Below are 16,350 nucleotides of genomic sequence, written 5' to 3' on the forward strand. Positions count from 1 at the left end.
TTGGGTAGAACTAGTAGTGGCATTACTGGGTCAAATGGTATATATGATATAATAATCTTTTGGGCATCAGTTCCAAATTGTTTTCCAGAAAAGTTAGACTATTTCCCAGCTCCAACAACAGGGCATTTTGTATACCTATTTTCCCACATTCCCTCCAGTTTCAGTCATTTCCTTTCTTTGTTTTCTTAGCCAATCTGATGGACATTAAGTAATACCTCAAAGCTGTTTTAGTTGGCACTTTTCTAATTATTGATGGTTAGAGCATATTTTCATATGTTATTAATTTCATCCTCTGAATATTGCCTGTTCATATCAGTTCCCTATATATTTTAGAAATGAGACTTTTGTCTGTAAAACTTAGCTGCAATTCCTCTCCCATTTCCTGCTCTTCTTCTAACTTTAGATTGATTGGCCTGGTTAGATGGTTGCAAAAACATTTTAATTTTAAATAAGCAGAATTGCCCTTTTTGCCTTTTGTTAACTTCTCTCTCTTGTCTAGTCATAAACTCTTCCCTTCTTCATAGACATGACAGGTTATTTTATTTCTCCATGCTCCTCTAATTCACTTATGATAATCACTGTTTACATCTAGATTATGCACTTATTTTGATTCTCTTGGTAAATAGTGTGAGAACAGTTTCTGACAGATTAATTTCCAGTGTTCCAAAATATTAAGTTCTTTCCTCAATGACTGGGATCTTTGGGTTTACCAGGGCTCCCTTATTTCTCTCCCTACTCCAACCTTTTCATTCTCAACACTCTAACTCTGATCTTCCTGAGTACCTTTAAGTTGTGGTATGGAAGTCAAAGGAGGGTAGAGGAGAGGTAAGAGCTATAGCAAGATAGAGTCTAGAAGCAAGAAGCTTTAATGTAAAGCACATGAGAGAGCACAATGACTTTCCTTTAATTGTGTGTCATGTCCCACTGGAAGCACTGCAAAATAGTAACTCCAATCCCTGTCAAAAACTATCTATACTAGGTAAACAATAAGCTTTCAGTAAGTCATTCTAATCAGTTTCATTAACTGGCATAGCTAAATTATTGCATTCTTATTTAAAACAAAATTTACTCTGTTACAAATGAATTAGTTGGGTTTTTAGCTATTAGTTATTATAAAAATGTTCATATTTCTTGCTCTTCACAAATATAGATTCATGCATCTAGAGTGAGAAGGGACCTCACTCAGAAGCCAAGACACTGGATAGACTCAGAAGAGCTATTTGAATCCAGAACCCATGACTTGAAGCAACATTCTAATCATACCTTGAGCTTTGAATATATTGTTGTTAATGTTCTGTTTCCTTGGCCTGATTAAATTGTGTTATGGATTCTACAGATTTGATTTATTTGACCAAAATCTAGCAGAATATACCTCAACTCATGGTAGGCACTGTAGAATTAAACTGAACAAATTATCTTTATTTTACAAAGAAGAAAACCAAGGTAGTAAATGTTTTCAATATACTATTCACCTTATAAATATTCTTTGAGAACACCATTAGTGAAGAGGCAGAATTAGAATTCTATACAAGGTCTATTTTGTTTTGTTAAATGAAAATTCAAATTATTTAATATTTATCCACTATCATTAGTGCATGAGATAGTCTGTGCTGTGTGTGTTTTTTGTGTGGGTGTGTGTGATGGAAGTAAAAAAGTAACAGACCTTGAAAATTTAAACTATTTTGTATGAATATTTCAAAAATGTATCACCTAATTCCCAGCTTCCTAAGAGAAAGTGTCCTGAATATAACTTTATCTTGGTTTGAAAAGAAATGGTTATCAATATAAACAATCCTAAAGATACTCACCAATTTATTATGAACCTACTCTAGAAACATGTGAGAGTCAATAAACATTTTTAAGCATCTATTTTATTCCAGGATCTGTACTAAGTGCAGGAGATGCAAAGAAAGATAAAGGACAGTCCTAAAAAACCATCCAAGTTCTCACAGTCTAATAGAAGAGATAACATGCATGTAAACAACTATGTACAAAGAAGCTATAAATATGGGATAAACTGAAAATAATCAATAGGTACTAAAATTAGGGGAGATTGGGAAAGACCTCCAACAAATAGTGGAATTTCAGCAGAACTTAAGAGGAATTCAGGAGATGGAAATGAGGAAGGAAAGCGTTCCAAGAGGCATGGGGGACATCCAGTGAGAACATCTGAATTCTGGAAATGTTTGAAGAACTTCCAGTGTCACTGGATTGAAAGGAAAAGGGAAAGAAGGGAAGGGATAAGGTGTAACAAGCCTGGCAAATTAAGGAACAGGATATGAAGTACTTTAAATATCAGAAAATTGTATATGGATATGCTATTAATTGTGCTCTATAAGTGATATCAAAAGAATGAGTTTGTAGAGCTGTTTTCCCCTAAATAAATTCTATCATATTTTTCAAATTTCACTCCACATCATTTTTCTATGTTCTCTCCTCATTGTCAGCTATTACTTTTAGTAACTCTCAGAATATATGACTGACAACTTTGTAGTAATAAAGCAACTTCCATATTTTCTCATCTGTAATAAGGGGACAATTTTTTTTTACTGTCTACCTCAGAGTTGGAAAACTTTTAAAAGTGCTACATAAATGAGTTACTGTTGTTGTTTCTCAAGATCAAAGTGGGGAAGATGATCTGAAAAAACTTACATACAAACAAGATGCAGCAAGTTGGAAATAATCATCATAGAAAAGACACTGGCTTTAAGGAGAATCATAAAAGATTTCATACTACAATTACATTAGGGATAATGCCAAAGCAAATTCATAAAATTATTTTAGTTCCCATTAAAACAATTAAATTTTCAAAAATTTCCATAAAATCTTCATCTCATTTAAAGAGAAAGGGCACACATGATACCAGAACATTTATCTTTACTCACATTATATGCTTTGAGAAGTAAACTTGATTCAAACTTAGAGTTGTTTCTCACATGTGTTAATGGGTATTCAGCCTCCTGAGTATATTATTTATATGATCTTCATACTTATAATGGATTATGGCTAATAAATTCTCTGAGGGCTATGATCATTATCATCATCATCAAACAATGACTGCCTAATTCATGTAGAACTTGAGTACTTGAAGCAGAAAAACATGGCTCCTACTTTGAGAGGTTTTCTTACAATCTAGTTGCAAAAAGAGGAGGAAAAAAAATACAAGATCACATAATAGAAGTACCATACAAGTGGTACAGATAAGAAATGTAACAGGAATTTGTAGGAAAAAAGGACCACTAAAGACTAAGCTGGTCAGACAAGGCTTTTAAAAAGAAGTATGGTTAAAGCGTGGTAAAGCTAAAGGCCTTAAAAGAAGGGTAAGATTTAAGACATGGAGGGGAAAAAAAGAGCATTTGAATATCTTATTCCATTCTGGGTACATATTTTAGGAAGGCCATTGATAAGCTAGAGTCTCTCCAAAAGAAACAGGTAGTTGATAGGGTTCAAAACTGTGCCATACAAAAGTTGGTTGGGGATATGTTTTAGTCTTAAAAGGAATGAACCTCATGGAAGATATAATTGTTAATTTTAAATATCTGAAGAGCTGCCATGCATAAAAGAGAAGGGATTTATTTTGCTTTATTCCAGATGACAGAATTAAGGCCAAAATATGGAAATTATAGAGAGGGAGAATTTCTTAATAAGTATATTTATACAAAAGTAGAATGAACCTTGGGGTTATATAGAGTATGACTTCCTATTAGGAAAATTATAATGAGCTATGGGTAAGATTAGATAGACTTTGAGATATCTTCCAACTCTAAGAATCTATAACTAAGCAGGGAAATCAGCATAAGCAAATGAGCAAAAGCTAAAAAATATGAGAGGTTTAAGGAACAGTAAGTAAATTTAGGTGAAGGGATAAGAGATAATGTTGGGGAAAGGTATGCCAAAACAAAGTATTTAGACAACATAATGAAGGTTATGTGTAAAATGAGTTTGAGAAATATTAATCCAAGATTATCCAGAGATGGAGACACTAGGATCAATTCACTGAGAATAATTTATAAAAAATTAAAAGTATAGCATAGTATCCTATACCTTTAATATAGATAAATGAACAAATGAATGGGAAAAAAGCATTTAATTAGTATTTATTATGTGCCAAGCACTGAGGATATAAAAAGGGAAATCAGGTCAGTTTCTGATCTTACAGAAATAATACATAAAAGAAAGTTCAGATGGCTCAAATCCTTGTTCTTTCTGGACATGAAATGCAAAATAAACTATTTTAATAAGAAATGGTACAGTCAATTTTTCATCTCCAATAAATTTTTCAAAATGACAAAAGTATCTATGGTAGTTGTTCTGTTTCTCTGATCCATGGGGAGGGAGAATAGGAAAGAAAAGAATGTAGTGAGCAAGAAGCAAGTTCCTGAAAGAAACTACAGGAGCAGAGAGGTTACTCAGTTCTAACCTGCAGCTTCCAGACTAGAAGTTCCAGACCAAAGGGGAGCCTGCAGTTCATTTGCTCTGAACCATCATAGTCTCCCAGAAAGTTAACCATGGCTAAGTCTAGCAGAAGTTTGTTGAAACTCCCAAACAAGAACAAAACCAGCATACCTACAGATGTGTCAGTAAATTAGAGTTCAAAACAGGAAGGCAATGAACAGACAACACACTAGAGCAACCACTTTGGAAGCACTAAAAGCTTTCAATCCCTTCCCCATCCAGCTTGAAGGGTGAATGCAGAAGCAAGATATTAAAAGAACAGAAGTCCTACAGACATCCTTTCTTAGAAATGAGAAGGGCAACAAACTGGGAAACAATCTTCATAAAAACCTCTGACAAAGGTTTAATTACTCAAATGTACAAAGAGCTAAATTAATTGTACAAAAAATCAAGCCATTCTCCAATTGATAAATGGGCAAGGGACATGAACAGGCAGTTCTCAGCCAAAGAAATTAAAACTATTAATAAGCACATGAAAAAATGTTCTACATCTCTTATAATCAGAGAGATGCAAAGCAAAACAACTCTGAGGTATCACCTCACACCTAGAAGATTGGCTAACATGACAGCTATGGAAAGTAATGAATGCTGGAGGGGATGTGGCAAAGTAGGGACACTAATTCATTGCTGGTGGAGTTGTGAATTGATCCAACCATTCTGGAGGACAATTTGGAACTGTGCCCAAAGGGCGATAAAAGACTGTCTGCCCTTTGATCCAGCCATAGCACTGCTGGGTTTGTACACCAAAGAGATAATAAGGAAAAAGACTTGTTCAAGAATATTCATAGCTGCGCTCTTTGTGGTGGCCAAAAATTGGAAAATGAGGGGATGCCCTTCAATTAGGGAATGGCTGAACAAATTGTGGTATATGTTGGTGATGGAATACTATTGTGCTAAAAGGAATAATAAAGTGGAGGAATTCCATGGAGACTGGAACAACCTCCAGGAAGTGATGCAGAGCGAAAGGAGCAGAACCAGGAAAACATTGTACACAGAGACTGATACATTGTGGTACAATCGAAGGTAATGGACTTCTCCACTGGTGTCAATGCAATGTCCCTGAACAATCTGCAGGGATCTAAAAAACACTATCCACAAGCAGAGGATAAACTGTGGGAGTAAAAACACTGATGAAAAGCAACTGCTTGACTGCAGGGGTTGAGGGGATATGACTGAGGAGAGACTCTAAATGAATACTCTAATGCAGATACCAACAACATGGAAATGGGTTCGAATCAAGAACACATGTGATATCCAGTGAAATCGCGCATCGACTATGAGAGAGGTGGTGGGAGGGGGGAGGGAAGAAAAGAAAATGATCTTTGTTTCCCATGAATAATGTTTGGAAATGACCAAATAAAATAATGTAAAAGAAAAAAGAAAAAAGAAAGAAATGAGAAGGGCCCAGCACTAATATAAAGTCCAGAATCAAGAAGTAGGTTAATAAGCAAACAGAAAAAGAATCTGCTGTAAAGAGATATTTTATAGGGACAGTGTGGCTCAATACATAAATACAGAAGAACAGAATGACTTGGAAATATGTACAAAGAAAAAGAAGTTCAAACACATATCCACCAAGAAATTCTAGAACTTAAAATATTGAATAAATTTTCAAAAAAGAGTCAAAACTATTTTTAAAACTGAAATCAAAGTGGCAAAGGAAAAAAATGGAAAAAAAGCTAGAGCCAAATAAGGAAGATATGAAAAGAGAATTAAACGCTTGGCAAAAGAAGTATAAAAACTTACAAAAGGAAAAACTCCTTGACAATTAGAATTGGCCAAATGGAAACAAAAATGGGAAATATACCCTAGGAAAAACTGACTTAGAAAACATATCAAGGAGACATAATTTAGTAATTAATGGACTACCTGAGAGCTAAACATAAAAAGAACCTAGATGTCATATTTTAAGAAATCTTTAAAACTACCCATATATGCAAGGAAAAAACTGTTGGAGTCAGATGGAAGATCAAAACATACTATCTTTCACATCCGTTTATATATGATTTTATTTTGGAGTTTTGGTTTTATTTGGAGTGTGCTCATACAACAATGACCAATATGGAAGTGTGTTTTGCATGATAATAAAAATTTAATTTATTTTTTTAACTACCCATATATTTTAGAACCAGAAGGTAAAAGAAAAATTGAAAAAGAGAATTCACTAGTCACCATATGGTAAAAACCAAAAATTTTTAACTCCCAGGAATAATATAGACAAAATCCAGAGCTACCAGGTCAAGGAAAAAATATTGCATGCAGACAAAAAGAATTCAAGTACCAAGGAGCCATAAGTCAGGATTACACAATAATTTAACAGTTGTCACTTCTATGAGTGAAAAGATGGAATATGATATTCCAAAAAGCAAAAGAACTGGTCTACCACCAAGATTAATCTTCCCACCAAAGTTGAGTAAATTCTAAAGGAGGAAAAATGGATAACAAAAAATAGGACTTCTAAGCCTTCCTGATAAAAAGATGAAAGCTAAGTTAAAAAGCTGACATGAACACTAAATCAAGAAAAGCATTAAAAGGTAAAAATAAAAGTAATCATAAGAAACTAAACAAAGTTAAATTGTTTATAGTCTCACAGAACTCTAAGAGGTCATAGAACTCTACCTAGAGAATCTCATTAAACAGAGAGTCTGAGAGTAATTCTTTTATGCTTTCATGATCTCAAAAGAAGAATAGAAATGATGAGGAAGTGGAACACATGGGGAGAAGAGTGAAAGAAGAAAAATAGGGAAAAATTATCTTATAAAAGGGGATTATACAGGGAGTTTATACAACAAGTACCAGGCAGTGACAACAGCAGGTGGGACTTGAACCTCACTCTCATCTGAACTATCCAAAGAAGGGAAGGATACACATACATATACTGTTGGGTTCAGAAATACATCTTACCCCATGGAGAAACAAGAGGGAAAGGGTTTAAGGAAAAGAAGGATAATAAGGGGGAGAGTAGATTAAAGGAAGGATTAATCAGAAGCAAAACAAACTTAAAGAAGAGGCAAAAGAAAAAGAAGGAAAATATAATAGAGGAAATACCCACGTTACCAGTTAACTATGAATGTGAAAGGAGTAACCTTATTATGAAAACAAAAGGGGATAGAAGAAAGGATATGAAACCAAAATCTAATAATATATCATTTATAAGAAACACATTTGAAAGAAATATGTAGTTAAAATAAGAAACTAAAGCATTATCTTTTATGATTCGCTTGAAGTAAAAAGTCAGGAATAGTAATCATGAGGGGGGGGAAGGAAAAGCAAAGAAAAATTATATTTTACTAAAAAAAGTACCATAGACAACTAAATAATATCAATACTAAACATATACATCAAATGGAATTGCATCTAAATTCTTAAAAGTTCAAATTAGTTCCAGGTACAAATACATAATAAAGCTTTAATAGTGGGAGTGCCATGATTTGCTCTTCTGATATAGAAAAATCTTTAGAAAAAATAAACAAAAAAGGACCTAAACAAACATTTTAGAAAAGTTAAACATTATAGAAGCCAAGAAGAATTTTAAAAAGAGAATTATGCCTATTTCTCAGCTCTGTATGGCACCTTCACAAAAGCAACAGTATATTAGAGCAAAACAACTAACAAATTCCGAAAAGCAAAAATACTAAAATGATAACAAAAGGTCTTTAAAACAAAGACAAAAATGACCTAGGGGTTTTAGAGTTCTATAAACTCAATATGAATCAGAAATGTAATGTAATCCTGAGTTTCATAAACAAGGGACACAGATTTAATCTGAAACAGCATCCAATTCTGGATGCCAGTTTTAAAAGGATATGAATGAACTTATGAGTGTCCAGAGAAAAGCAAACAAGATAATGAAAGGCCTCCAGTTCCTGACATATGGAAATTTACTAAAGATGGTTATGTTTAAGTAAGCCTAAAGGGGGAAAAAGAAAACTGGGAATGAGGGTAAAGAACATGATAGCTAATTTCAGTTATCTGAAGGGGTCTCATGGAAGAAGACTGTACTTGTTCTAAGGCAAAACCAGGAGGACAGGGTAAAAATTGCAAAGGGGCCAGTTTAAGCTTGATGTTAGAAGAAACATTGTAACAGTTGGAGCTATCCAAAAGTGAATTAGGCTGCTTCAAGAGGTGATGAATTCCCCCTCCTTGGAGGTCTTCAAGACCTTTTCAAGAGGCTTGATCTGCATTTGTTGGGTATGTTATTAGTGGGATAATAACATTGCTGAAGTATTCAACTTTCAAATTCTTTGATTCTTATTCCTTTTCCTCCTTTCTTTGCTAGCAAATCACAAACTCAATCATCTTTCTTCTCTAATTTTCAATCTCTCCCTACATACTAGCTCTTCCTAAATAGGTCCAAGATTCCCTCATCCTTTAAAAAAATCTTCTTTAGCCCCCTCAATACCCGCCTTCCTTTCTCTGACAAAATCTCTCCTGTCCCTCAATTCTTTTCAATTCGGCTTCCAACTTCATAACTCAAGTTTCTAATGATCTCTAAATTGCCAAATCTAATGGTTTCTTTTTCACTCATTTTTCTTGAACTTCTTTACATCATCTAACATTGCTAACTACCATCTCCTCCTGGATATTCTAATCCTTTCTAGGATTTCGATTCTCTTTTGGTTCTTCTCTTATCTTCTGTGCCTTCTCATTCTACTCTGTTGGCTAATAATGACCCCTGTGAGTTATTCTCCATTCTGAACTCTCTTTTCTTCTTTCTTAAATGACAAGGTCATTTAAGGATCCCTGATGCTTTCAGGACTTTATCATCTCTAAGCAGATGATTCCAAGACCTATATATCCAGTTGCAGCTCTTTTGAACTAGTCCTACATGGCCTATTGGACATTTCAAATGTATTATACCTCAAACTCAACATATTCAAAACAGGATTCATTATCTTTTACCAAAAACCTTTCCTCCAAACTTCCCTATTTCTGTTGTCACTCAGATGGATAACATCAGAGGTTCTTAATTCTTCACTTTCCCTCATAGCACATGTACAGTTAACTGCCAAATTATGTTTTTTCTACCTCTACCACCTTTGGCCCCTTCTCTCCAATTATATAGCCATTGCCTTAGTTGAGGTCCTCATCATCTTTCACCTATATTATTTCAATGATTTCCTAATTAGCCTCCCTGCCTCAATCCTCTTCTCACTCTAGTTCATCCACCCTCCACTATGCTGCCAAAGTGATTTTCCTAAACAAGTTCAAACACGGCCCTCCCCTATTCAACAGTGGGTCCCTAATAAATACTTCTGAGATGAAATATAAACTGCTATAAAAATAAAACTGGGGCAGCTAAGGTAGCACCATGGATAGAGTGCCAAGCCTAAAGTCAAGAAGATCTGAGATGAAATCTGGCCTCAGATACTTCTTACTGTGTGACCCTAGGCAAGTCACTTCACCCCAATTGCCACTCTTCTACTTTGGAACAGATATTCTTAGATAGAAAGTAAGAGTTTAAATATATATGTACATATTTCTTTAATACCTTACCTATACTATTATTATTAAATATATGTATATGTATATGTATATACACAAACACACATATAAAATCCTTGTGTGTAGCTTGGCCTGTAAAGTTCCTTCACAACCTGGCCCCAAACTACCTTTACCACTTCATTATGGAATATACCTTTTCAAGTACATTATGGTCTAGCCAAAATGTTCTTCACATATGACACTCCATCTCCTATTTCTCTTCCTTTACACTGGTTATTTGTCCTATTCTACTTCAGTGCTACTTCTCAAAAATCCCTATTTGCCTTACAGGCCCACCTAGAGGAACAGTATGGTATAATGTAAAGGGTAATGGATTTGAAGTCAAAAGGTATGGGTTAAAATCTCTGCCTTGTTAATCCTAGATGCCTAGGCACTGGGCAACACATAGCCTTTCTGAACCTTTGTTTCTTAATTTGAAAAATGAGAGATTAAGGTCAATTTAGATGTTCTCAAAGTTTCCTTCTAGCTCTAAATCTATGATAGGCCACACAATAGATAGATTGGGAAGTAACAAAACCTGCAGTTGAATGTTAGACACTTATGTATTTGATCTACAGCAAGTTACCTCTCAGCCTCAGTTTTCTCATCTGTAATAAAAGCACCTATTAACTGGGCTCTTGTGGGAACCAAATGAAATGACATATGCAAAGTAAACCTTTGTAAACCTTAAAGCACCCTAGAAAAGTAATCATTTTTTCCTAGTACCATCTTTTTCTATATTAAAGCTTTCCTAATCTCTTCCTCTATCTATCCTCAGTGCCTTCCTCCAAATTTAATCTTGTATCTATTTTGAATACAACTGTATATGTATTATGTTCCTCTTTAGAATGTAAGCTACTTGACAGCTAGGGCCATCTCATTTTTTTCATTGTATCTTAGCACCATGCCTAGCACAAAGTAGGTGTCTTAATAAATGCCTGTTGATTATTAGTGTTTAACTTAGACAATATTGCACTTTTCCATATCTCTGATACTTCCTACATCAATGTCTTAAACATAGTTGCCTTTCAATAAATATTTGTTCATTTATTTAAAAGAATTAATGTGGTTTTTCTGAAAAGAAAACCAAAAGCTTAAAAAGCTATATATATATGAAAGGGGAAGGGAATAAACATGTATATAGCACCTATTATGTGCTAAGTGCTTTTTTACAAATATTATTTCATTTGATGTAAAACCTATAGCTCTATCATCCACTGGTCCTATTCAAGAACAAAATACATAGGTGAGTTTGGTCCACTATCACTGTAGAGAGATACCCAACTGGAGCCCTAATTTTCAGCTCCTTCTGAATCAAGTTTCGAAACTGACATGTTGCTAACATATAACAAAATAACCAAAGGTTGAAAAAAGAATTAACAAAGATGACATCGATAATTTTTGAATTCCCGAAACCGAAAATTTACAAATGCAAATCACATCTTATCATTGAGAGCAATTACCCTTTCTGCAAATATAGGGAGGAAAGTAGCTGCTGTCTTTTCTCCTATCAAAAGTAAAAGGGTTGGCACCCTAAATATCTAGGAGTATACCCTCTACCAAATGAATATGTTTTGGGACACTCAATAAACCATAGTTGGTAGGCTGGTTGTTTTGGAGGTAGATGTGAGAAAGAAAGGGCAGAAGGACAGCGGAAAGTGTGCTCTCGATCCCAGGGGGGCATCCACCCAAGGAGGGATGCCCGGGACAGCTCGACTACAGGGAGGGGCGGGTGGACAGACACAACGAGGCCTGGTGAGTAAGAGCGATCATCACCGGCTGCCCAGGGCAAGGACGTGCCAAGAGGCCTGAGGCAGCGGAGAGTGGAAGGGCGTCCTCACAGTAGGGAAGGGCCGTTCTCTGCTCCGCTTCCCCAAACCATCTCCAGATCCGGGAGACCCGTGAACTGGGTTCAGGGAACCGGAGCTAAGACGATCGCGGTCACCTTCTCTTTCCAACCCCACATAGGGACCCTGGGACATCTCGGCGCGGGGTCCAGTGCACAGGCCCGAGAAGGAGTCTCCGCCCCTTCCCCTTCTCTCTTCCCCCACTTTCCGGGCGAGCCGAACCCCAAAGCACGGCTTGAGCAGAAGGGCCCGGCCTGGAGGCAGGCAACCTTGTCCACCTACCTGAGCTGTCCCCATCCTCGGAGACTGACGAACTCTCAGTGTCCTCGTCCTCCGAGGTGCTTCCCTCGTTCTCAGCGTAGTCCACCTCCATTTCATCGTGATGGTTCGTCTCTTTCTTGTCCCCTCGGGAATGGACAGGCATTTTCCAGTCGCCCCGGGCGCTTTTTCCTATTCCTTGCGGGCCACGGCTCCTCCCGTGAGCCGGGGCGGCTAAGTTCACAGCCCAGCCTGAAGACACCCCGACTTCCCCCAGAATTGTCTTCTCCCTGTCTGGAATTCACAGCCTAACCCGCCGGCTCCAGGATGGAAGCCCAGCCATAGGCGAACCCCTTCCATGAAGCCTGAGAGGCGGGGCTTGGTCGCTCGTTGAAGGTTCGAAGACCCGTTGCCTATTGGGAGCTGTAGTCTCTGAGAGGGAAACCCGAACTCACTATGATTTCCTAGCCCCAATTCTGGTTACTTGGCCTTACTGTAATTCAAGTCCCAAAAAAGTACCAATCACATACACTTAAATCGCGTTTATAAATAGAAGCTCATACTTCACGCATATAGGAACTATTCCCTGTCAAACCCACGACTTGCCTGAGGATTTCCTAACAGGAGAATGAGTCACTAAAATTGGTCATGTGAGTACCCCACTCCCAACTGTAAGTCTTAACAGAAATTGATAATTGTTACTTCTCCCCTACCCACCATGGTTCAGAACAGTATTAGTAGTAGTATTAAATTTACTGATTGTTGGAACAAGAAGAGATCTTAAAAGTCCAATCCGTGACTTAAGAAAAGACAAAAATAAATAAATAAAACTCAGAAGTTATATACCCTGACAAAGATTATAGAGCAAATTAATAAGAAGATAAGGACTATAAGCCAAATTCACTATCAGTGGGGCATAGTGAAAAGAGTACTGGATTTGAATCCAGAAATAGGTTTGAGTAGCTCTGTCACTTGGTTCTGTCCTCTAGCAGGGGGAGACCTGTGGGGGCCAGAACAAAAGGCTCAGTGTCCTTGACTTCATTTACTTCATCTGTAAAATGAGAGGTTTGGATAATCTAAGTGATATGACCGTTGGTCTGGTACCTTACAGCAAGACTAATGCTCATTCTACTATATGACATGCTTATTGAAGTAGTAAATTTGTATTATACTTCCTATCTGAATTCATACCATTTGTACTTTCAGTACTGCATAACTCACAGAATTGTAAATAATTGCATTAAAACCTTTAATTCTGTTCTTTGGGTCAGAGAAACAAATGAAAATAGCAAGAGGGGAGTTTAAGCCATAAAATAATACTGGGGGAAAAAAAGCCATAAGCAAAAAAACCCCAAAAAAACAAAAAACAAAACCACTATTCCTGAATAGGAATCTAATAGAGAAAAAGAAGAAAAAAACTAGAATTTAAAGGGTGGAGTGCACAACAATTGGAAATGTCCAAACAAATTGTGGCACATCGAGGTAATATTAAATTAATATTATTATTATACCTTAAGAAATAAGGAAAGAGAATTTCAGAATATCCTGGCATGAATGAGATGATGCAGAGTGATAAACTAAGAGAACAATTTATAAAAGGACAACATTGTAAAGAAAAACAACTTTGGAAAACTTAAGAACTCTTAAAAATGAAATGACCAATCATGTCTTCAGAGGACATATGATTAAACATAATATCTACTTCCTGGCAGAGAAGTGATTAATCAAGGTGTATGAAAAGACATGCATTTTTTGACATGTCACTGTTTGCATTTGTTTTGTTTAACTGGTCTTATGTATTACAAAGGTTGTTTTTTTTTTCTGTGTTCTTTATCTTTTTTTTTTAATTGATGGAATTGGTAGAAGAGGGGAGGAATAGATAGCAATAGTGATGCCAAAAAAGGGGGTGGGGCATTGAAACATTTTTTAAATTAAGATAACAGAAAGAAATTCAGAAGAATGAACATAGGGCAATTTTAACAGTTATTTTAAATATTTGCTTTATATATATATGTGTGTGTGATTTGAAAAAGAGTTTCATAAAGAATAGCTCTTTGTGTTCTGCAAATTATCTTTGTTGAAGTACAGAGTATGGAATATAAAACTAAATATGAATGATATAAAAAGGTCACATCATAAATATGAGTAAGAAAAAAAGAAATATATTTTTAAGAAACAGAAATAAGGAAAGAAATATGATCACACAAGGAATAGAAGAAATCACAAATAACAAAATGGACAATTTTGATTATATAATATGTAAAATTGTATAAACAAAAATGATGCAGTTAAAATTAAAAGGAAAACCATTATCTGAGGGGGAGAGGAATTTTTTAAAGTTTATTTATTTAATTTAGAATATTTTTCCATGGTTACATGATTCATGTTCTTTTCCTCCTCTCCTCCCACCCTCCTCCCACAGCCAACAAGCAATTCAACGGGGTTTTACATGTGTCCTTGATCAAGACCTATTTCCATATAATTAATATTTGCACTAGGGAGATCATTTAGAGTCTACATCCCCAATCATATTCCCATTGACCCATGTAATCAAGCTGTTGTTTTTCTTCTGTGTTTCTACTCCCACAGTTCTTTCTCATAAGTCCCTCAGAATTGACCTGGATCATTGCATTGCTGCTAGTAGAGAAGTCCATTACATTCGACCATGCCACAGTATATCCATCTCTGTGTATAATGTTCTCCTGGTTCTGCTCCTTTCACTCTGCATCAATTCTTGGAGGTCATTCCAGTTCAACGTGGAATTCCTCCAGTTCATTATTCCTTTTAGCACAATAGTATACCGTCACCAGCAGATACTACAATTTGTTCAGCCATTACCCAATCGAAGTGCATCCCATCATTTTCCAGTTTTTTGCACTTTTTCATGTGCTTATGGATAGTTTTGATTTCTTTATCTGAAAATTTCCTATTCATGTCTCTTGCCCATTTATCAATTGGGGAATGACTTGATTTTTTGTACAATGATTTAGCTCCTTATATATTTGAGTAATTAGGCTTTTGTCAAAGGTTTCTGTTATGAAGATTTTTTTTTCCAATTTGTTGCTTCCCTTCTAACTTTGGTTGCATTTGGTTTTGTTTGTACAAAAACTTTTAAATTTAATGTAATCAAAATTATTCATTTTACATTTTATAATATTCTCTAATCTCTTGCTTGGTCTTAAAATCGTTCCTTTCCTATAGATCTGACAAGTATACTATTCTATGTTCACCTAATTTTCTTATGGTTTCCTTCTTTATATTTAAGTCATTCAACATTCTGAATTTATCTTGGTGTAGGGTGGGAGATGTTGATCTAAACCTAATCTGGCAGAATAATTTTTGCACTCATTTTCTCTGATAAAGATCTTATAGCAAGATATATAAAAATGGTCGAAACAAGAGCAATTCCCAATAGACAAATGGTAATAGGTTATAAACAGGAAATTTTCAAAAGATCCACGCTATCACCACCTATATGAAAGAATGCTCCATACTGCCAATAAAGAAATTCAAACTAAAGCAAATCTGACGTTACACTCAATCAAAGTTATCAATAGATAACTTGTGTTATCTACTGGCAATGATAACAAATGTTGGAGGGAATACATTAACATAATGTTGATAGAGGTATGAATTCATCCAATCATTTTGGAAAAAAAATTTAAACCATGCCCCCAAAGTCACTCAATCGCATACGTTTGACTAGTTGATGTCACTAAGACAGTACCCACAAAGAGAAAAAAAAAAGGAACCCATATGTACAAAAACATTTATAGCAATGATTTTTGTAGAGGTAAAGAGCTAGAAACTAAGAGAATGTCTGTCTATCAGCAGAGTAATGACTCAACAGATTGTGATATTGCACCATAAAGCGGATAAGGGATACTTTCAGAAAATGCTAAGAAGACTAGTATGAACTGATATAAAGAATGAACAGCAGAACCAGGAGAAAATTTACACAATAACACCAGCATCAGTAAAGGAAAAAAACTTTAAAAGACTTGGTATCTCTGATCAATGTAATGACTAACAAACCACTTTACAGGAAACCAGTAAAGTTGCTATGTATTTTTCCTTTCAGTGAAGACATTTTTGGAAATATCCAATTCAGAACATATTTTACTTGGCTATGCATATTTGTTACAAGTATTTTGTTGTTGTTGTTTCTTATTTTGGGGTAGAAGGTGAGAGGAAAAGTGGAACTATAGATAGGGAAACCCTAAAAGTCAAGAAAACAAAAGAAATGCCAGAAGGAAAGTTACATGTTGAATTATAATTCAATTATAAGTTTAAGTATATATCCTAA

The 16,350-nt window shown here is 35.5% G+C and overlaps 1 protein-coding gene across 4 annotated transcripts in view; it reads right to left on the bottom strand.

Moving 5' to 3' along the window:
- The window catches only part of BRMS1L (BRMS1 like transcriptional repressor), a 211,102-nt gene that overhangs the window by 157,942 nt on the left and 36,810 nt on the right, over positions 1–16,350 (bottom strand). The window contains exon 1 of one of the 4 annotated variants that reach the window (XM_007473250.3): positions 12,069–12,711. The exons of 2 other annotated variants lie outside the window; for them this stretch is intronic. In XM_007473250.3, the coding sequence (XP_007473312.1) occupies positions 12,069–12,210 (142 nt within the window). In that variant the 5' untranslated portion in view covers positions 12,211–12,711. Of the gene's footprint in view, positions 1–12,068; positions 12,712–16,350 lie in introns of those variants that run through there. One more of the 4 variants, XM_001363322.4, reaches the window with a different exon arrangement.

Source organism: Monodelphis domestica, chromosome 1, assembly GCF_027887165.1.
Source record: "Monodelphis domestica isolate mMonDom1 chromosome 1, mMonDom1.pri, whole genome shotgun sequence".
NCBI classification, from domain to species: Eukaryota; Metazoa; Chordata; class Mammalia; order Didelphimorphia; family Didelphidae; genus Monodelphis; species Monodelphis domestica.